The sequence below is a fragment of the Myotis brandtii genome, unplaced genomic scaffold (genome assembly GCF_000412655.1).
Source record: "Myotis brandtii unplaced genomic scaffold, ASM41265v1 scaffold40, whole genome shotgun sequence".
NCBI classification, from domain to species: Eukaryota; Metazoa; Chordata; class Mammalia; order Chiroptera; family Vespertilionidae; genus Myotis; species Myotis brandtii.
The window spans coordinates 930,770-937,438 of record NW_005365372.1 but is presented as its reverse complement, the minus strand read 5'-3'; the positions used below and the strand labels follow the sequence as shown (position 1 = coordinate 937,438).

General features: G+C 37.7%; 1 protein-coding gene across 1 annotated transcript in view; it reads right to left on the bottom strand.

Moving 5' to 3' along the window:
* RPS6KA6 (ribosomal protein S6 kinase, 90kDa, polypeptide 6) overlaps positions 1-6,669 on the bottom strand; it is a 174,662-nt gene that overhangs the window by 21,116 nt on the left and 146,877 nt on the right. The window contains exon 18 of the mRNA XM_005873234.2: positions 3,851-4,012. Coding sequence (XP_005873296.1) covers positions 3,851-4,012 — 162 coding nt within the window. The remainder of the gene's footprint in view (positions 1-3,850; positions 4,013-6,669) is intronic.

Sequence of the window (6,669 nt, the reverse complement as noted above, 5' to 3'; positions counted from 1 at the left end):
ATATATATATATAAAAGCCAAGCGACTGGACCGCTGGAATGACCGGAACGACCAGTTGCTTTGATGCACTGTGGCCCTGATCAGCCCCCCCCACCCAGATTGGGAGGCGGGGCTGGCCAGCCAACCGCCTGCGGCCCCTTCCCCAGCCATTCCTGCCCCAATCGGCCCCAATCAGGGTGGGCTGGCTGGATCCCACCCGTGCACGAATTCATGCACCTGGCCTCTAGCATAGCCATAAAAGAAACAAGGCAAGGTAGTGGGATGAGTGAAAGAGTACAATGCAGAACATGTGTTTAATACGTTCCTACTTGCATCAAGTTAAATACAAGAATACAGAAGTCAGAAGTAAAGTATTTATTTTTTTTCCCCCGCCCTTGATTACAAAGGGTATTACATATGTGTCCTTTTTTTTTTCCAGAAGTAAAGTATTTAATGCCATTGCCTTCTTTCTCATTTGGTATCCCAAGTTAGCAAAAAATAATATAAACATAGATTCTCATTCCCTTTGTTCTAAAGTTCAACTTAATTCATATTTGGAGCAAAACATCCAGCCCAGAGCAGAAAAATGCAGAGTAAATTCACACTCATTTTTTTATAAACTGCTGCAGGAACAACATCCAACCAATTTATTATTAGTTCACTTAATTCAGGATAATTCTTATATATCAGGAGACATTCAATATCAGTTGAGTACTATTATGGATTTACATTTATAAAATAAAATATTTTAGAGAGATATTAATTTTGTGACATAGGTATAGTAGAAAAGCACATCTACTATGTAAATCTTAAGAAGTTGATTGAATTAATACATATAAAAAGTGAATAATATTATTTCTTCCTTGTTAAGTTGAAATTGTAATCAAATTAGCCCTGACCGGTTTGGCTCAGTGGATAGAGCGTCGGCCTGCGGACTGAAGGGTCCCAGGGTCAATTCCGATCAGGGGCATGTACCTTGGTTGCAGGCATATCCCCAGTGGGGGTTGTGCAGGAGGCAGCTGATCGATGTTTCTCTCTCATCGATGTTTCTAGCTCTTTGTCCCGCTCCCTTCCTCTCTGTAAAAAAATCAATAAAATATATTTAAAAAAGAAATTTTAATCAGTTTATTTTTAAATTTTTATTTATTGATTTTAGAGAGAAAGTGAGTAGGGTGGGAGAGAGGGAGGGAAGGAAACAGAGAGAGAAAGGGATGGGGGAGGGAGAAAGAGAGAGAAAGAGAGGGTCGAGGGAGGGAGAGAGATGCAGAAACAGGGAGAGAAAGAAATATTGATTTGTTGTTCCACTTATTTATGCATTTGTTGGTTGATTCTTGTATGTGCCCTGTCTGGAGATCTAAACAGCAACCTTGGTGTATTGGGATGATGCTCTAACCAACTGAACTACCCAGCCAGGGCTATAATTATCTTATATGTTAGAGGAAAAGGACTCTTTAGGCACTGTAATGAAGGAATGAATTTATACCCCCATAATGCTACTATATTCAAATATCAGCATAGGTGCTTGAACATTTCTAATTTAAGTTTAAAAGATAATTCATCTCACATATACCATTACTAATTTTTTTAAGAGTCTGAAATTTCAGGGACAAATCTAACAAAAACCTCATTCATAAAAATTTATATATATTCATTGATTACTAGCAGAAGCTTCATCACTTGATAATAAAACTCTTCAAAGCATTTTTAAAAAAATTATTGAATTTATTGGTGTGACTTTGGTTAATAAGTTTATAGAGGTTTCAGGTATACAATTCTCCAGTACATCATCTGTATATTGCATTGTGTTTCACCGCCACAAGTCAGATCTGCAATCCAAGTCAAGTCTCCTTTCATCATGATTTATCCCCCTTTATCCTTTTGTACCTCACCTCACCCCTTTCCCTCTGGTAATTATCATACTGTTGTCTGAAACTATGAGTTTTTCTTTTCTGCTTAACACCTTCAACATTTTAACCCAGCCTCCCAACCACCCTCCCCTCTGACAGCTATCAATGTGTTCTTGGTATTAATGAGTCTGGTTTTTTTTTAATTTATTTTGTTCAATAGATTCCACATGTGAGTGAAATAATATGGTACTTGTCTTGCTCTGACTGGCTTATTTCACTTAGCATAATACTCTCCAGGTCTATCCATGCTGTCTCAAAGGATAAGATTTTTTGTTTTGTTTTTTTATGAGGAGTAGTATTATATTGTGTCAATGTACCATAGCTGTTTTATCCATTCATCTACTGATGAACACTTACTTGGGCTGCTTTCAAATCTTAGCTATTGTTAATGATGCTGCAATGAACATAGGAATGCATATATTCCTTCAAATTTGTGTTTTGGGTTTCTTCAGATAAATTCCCAAAAGTGGAATCAATGGGTCATAAAACGGTTACATTTTTAATTTTTTGAGTTAATTCCATACGGCTTTACACAGAGGCTTTATCAATCTGCATTCACACCAACAATCCGTGAGTGTTCCCTTTTCTCCATGTCCTCACCAGAACTTGTTTTTTGATTTATTGATGATAGCCATTCTAACAAGTGTGAGCTGATATCTCATTATGGTTTTAGTTTGCATTTCTCTGGTGATTAGTGACATTGAGCATCTTTTCATGTCTATTGGCCATCTGTATGTCCTCTTTGGAGAAGTGACTATTCATATCCTTTGCCCAATTTTTAATTAGATTCTTTGATTTTTTCTGGTGTTGAGTTTTATAAGTTATTTATAAATTTTAGATATTAATCCCTTATCAGTGTCAAATATGTTCTCCCATTGAGTGACTTGTGTTTTAATTTTGTTGATGGTTTCTTTTGCTGTGCAAAAATGTTTTAGTTTGATTTGGTCCCATCTCCTAATTTTTTCTTTTGTTTTCCATACCCAAGTAAAAGAGAGAAAGAGAGAGAAAGTGAGTGGGGTGGGAGAGAGAGAGAGAGAAAGAGAGATAGGGGAGGGAGAGATTGGAAGTTATTAACAAAACTGGTGGTTTGAATAGAAAGCAGAGCATCCGAGGGGAAATATCAGAAAAAAAAATTGCTACAGGAAATGTCTGAGATTTTACTACTTATATTTTCTTCTAGAATTTTTATGGTTTCTTGACTTGTATTTAAGTGTTTGAGTTCATTCTTGAGTATGGTGTAAGAAGGTGGTCTAGTTTCATTTTTTTACACATATCTGTCCAATTTTTCCAACACTATTGAATAGATTATCTTAACCCCATTTATGTTTTTGCCTCCTTTGTCAGAACCACTGAAGCCTCACCTTTCCTGGCTCTTCCCTCCAAGATCTATGTATGAATGATATTTGCCAAGAAAAACTTGACTGCTTATAAAACCCATGTGAAGCTATTTTCTCCAAGAATTTGAAGATCTTAAAAAGAATCAGGGATAGCACTGCCTTTATATGTTATGTGTAATACTAAATAGTATAAATTACTTCATGTTCAACACAACCTAAAATATGTGAAAACCTATCTTGACTTTGTTACTAAGTGAATGCTGGGTCTTGAAAATGTTATTTAGGTACTTTAAGCCTCAGTTTCCTCATTTTTAATATTTAATATATTGAAGGTAGAGTTATCTCTACTTTCCCTTCCAGCTCTAAAAGGGTAAATTCTTAAACTAGTACATCACCCAGGAAAATAAAATAGTCTAATTATTACATTCAAGTTCGTTTCAGATGCTAACTTCTAGTCTGAATATTTATACTAAGGGGCTATCAGAATTCACTGATTTAAATAGCTTTATTGTTGAGAATGGATAAGGTAACTCAGATTTTACTTAACAACCATAACATATACATGTCATTATATACATTCAACTAAAGGAAAGAGTGTAAAACAAAAACTGAAGTTTTAAAGAATACCTCAGGTGCTACAAAATTTGCAGTGTAGCATGGAGTTAAGAGAAGCCCATTTTCTCCTCGAAGTTGCTTTGCAAACCCAAAATCACAGATCCGAATGGAGTCTGCATTGGCTGATTCATCCATGTATAAAATATTACTAGGTTTAAGATCACGATGAACAACCTTGAACACAAAAGAAAAAAATATTATATTTCTATAGCTAAATAAATATCTGTGAAATAAAACATTTTATGTTAATATATTTCTATGAAAATTACTTTTTTAAATATATTTTATTAATTTTTTACAGAGAGGAAGGGAGAGGGATAGAGAGTTAGAAACATCGATGAGAGAGAAACATCGATCAGCTGCCTCCTGCACACCTCCTCCTGGGGATGTGCTCGCAACCAAGGTACATGCCCTTGACCAGAATAGAACCTGGGACCCTTCAGTCTGCAAGCCGATGCTCTATCCACTGAGTCAAACTGGTTAGGGCAAGGAAAATAACTTTTTAATCATAAAATATTGAAATGATACTTTGTCCTACCTTTATAATCTTGAAAGTAATATCTATCAGATAGATGTTCTGCTTTCTATTCAAACCACCAGTTTTGTTAATAACTTCCAATCTCAAAGTATCAAAACTCAATTCTCAGTTCCACTTCTGTTTATAATGAACTAAGACCCTACCTAATATGCCCCTCCCCACAGTAAACAAGTATAAAACCTGAACATAATAGAAAAATGAACTACCCGAAGGTACTGGGGAGTGAAGAGAAACAGACAGGCTCGGGTGGGGAATACACATTTGGCTGAAGGAAGGAATACAGGGAACTATATGAACGGCTTTTAGGCAAGGGCAAAGTACAGTCCCTGTGTCACACAGTGGTGGTGAAGATACATGTGGAAAAGCCCACAGTCTTTCTGGCCTGGAAGACCAGAAAAGAGATGCTGGGAAAACTTTAATGCTGAGTGGAGAGATACTGTAAATTAAAAAGTCAAAACTACCCCTGAGATCTGGCCACATAACTCAGTTGGTTAGAGTGTCATATTGATACACTAAGGTTGTGGGTTCAATCCTCAGTCAGGGCACATATAATAATTGATCTCTCTCTCTCTCTCTCTCTCTCTCAACAAATAAAAAATTGCTCCTGAATCAACAATGTGTAGAAGAGGGGTGAGGGAAGGTAGAAAAGGGTAAAGGGGGGATAAATGGTGATGGAAAAAGACTTGATTTTGGGGGGTCAACACACAATGCAATATACAGATGATGTATTATAGAGTTGTGCACCTGAAACCTGCATAATTTTATTAACCAATGTCACCCCAATAAATTCAATAAAAAATTTCAAATGTGTAGAAGATGCTCAAAGTACTTTGTATAAATATGAAAGATAGAGACCAAAGTTGCTACCCAAAAAGCAGAATTTTCTGTGCAAACAATGCCAAGAAAATTATCCACTAAAACAAAACAATAATGAAAATCAGTAAAAATCATTGGAGAAAAATAACAGAATAAAAAATCTCCAAAAGTTAATATTCAAATGTGCAGTATACAATCCAAAATTATGTGACATACAAAAAAAAAATACAGAAAAAAACCCGACAAGAAAATAGAACACAGTTTCAAGAAAAAAAGAAAATCAATCAATTCTAAATTCAAGATGAACCACATTGGAACTAAAAGACAAGAATTTAACTTATTTTTTTAAATTTATCTTTATTATTGAAATTATTACAGATATCCTCTCTTTACCCCAATGACCCCCTACTCTCCACTTCCACCCTCCCCCAGACCTTCACCACACTATTGTCTGTGTCCATGGGTTATGCATATATGCATATTTGTTCTTTGGTTAATCTCTTTCTGCCACCATCCTTCCCTCAGAGATTCATCAGTCTGTTGCATTACGGTGACATTGCATAATAAAATTATAGAGGTTTTAGGTATCTACTTATAAAAAACCCTGGGTGGTGTAACATCACGCCCGTCTGGCGACCAAGTGGAAGGAAGTCAGTCCTGCAGGGGTAGTCTTTGAAACAACTGCACCCTCTTCTGAGCTATTTCCTGGAGCTGTTTCCAGTGAGGGAGGGGTTTGAGGCAGGAACCCGCCCTCAGAGCATGGAGGCATATCTTTATAAAGTGTGCTGCGCCAGCACGGCCAAGGGTGAACCTGAGTGGGGGCGGCTGAAAGGCTTAGAAAAGACAGACAAGAGAATTAAAGCAGGGTCTCGGTGGGACGCTGCTTCTCTGAGACAGCAACCATGCCCACAGTCATGTCTTTATTTTATAGCAGATGCCACGAGGCAAAGTAAGGGCGTGACCAAGTTGTTTACAACATTCTCCTGGGTTTCAATCCTACTCAACTACATGCACCTGAACTCTATCAAGCCTACATCACTCAGGCATGTGGGGCCACGTGTTCGGACCATAGGTTCAAGCTTACAACTATAGCTGTTGGCGATAATTGTGTTGGGAGGGCCCTGCCCTCCAAGCTGGGACTTGCACGTGGCAATGAGAGGACTGTGCCCTCTCATCAGTCCAAAGCTTGAACCTGTCCAAAACACTGTAGCAGCTACCCACAATAAAGTTTTAATCTACTTATATAAAAACCCTGGGTGTAACATCACGGCCAGAAGTGTGTCCAACCAGAAGGAAGTCAGTCCTGCAGTGGTCGCTTTGGAAACAGCTGCGCCCTCCCCCAGCTGTTTTCGGGAGGACGAGGTTCAGGCAGGAACCTGCCGTCAGGGTGAGGTTTCAGGGAGGAACCCACCCTCAGAGCAAAGCATGGAAGTGAAATGATTTGTAATGGATCTATTATTGAAGCTTTTGGAAATAC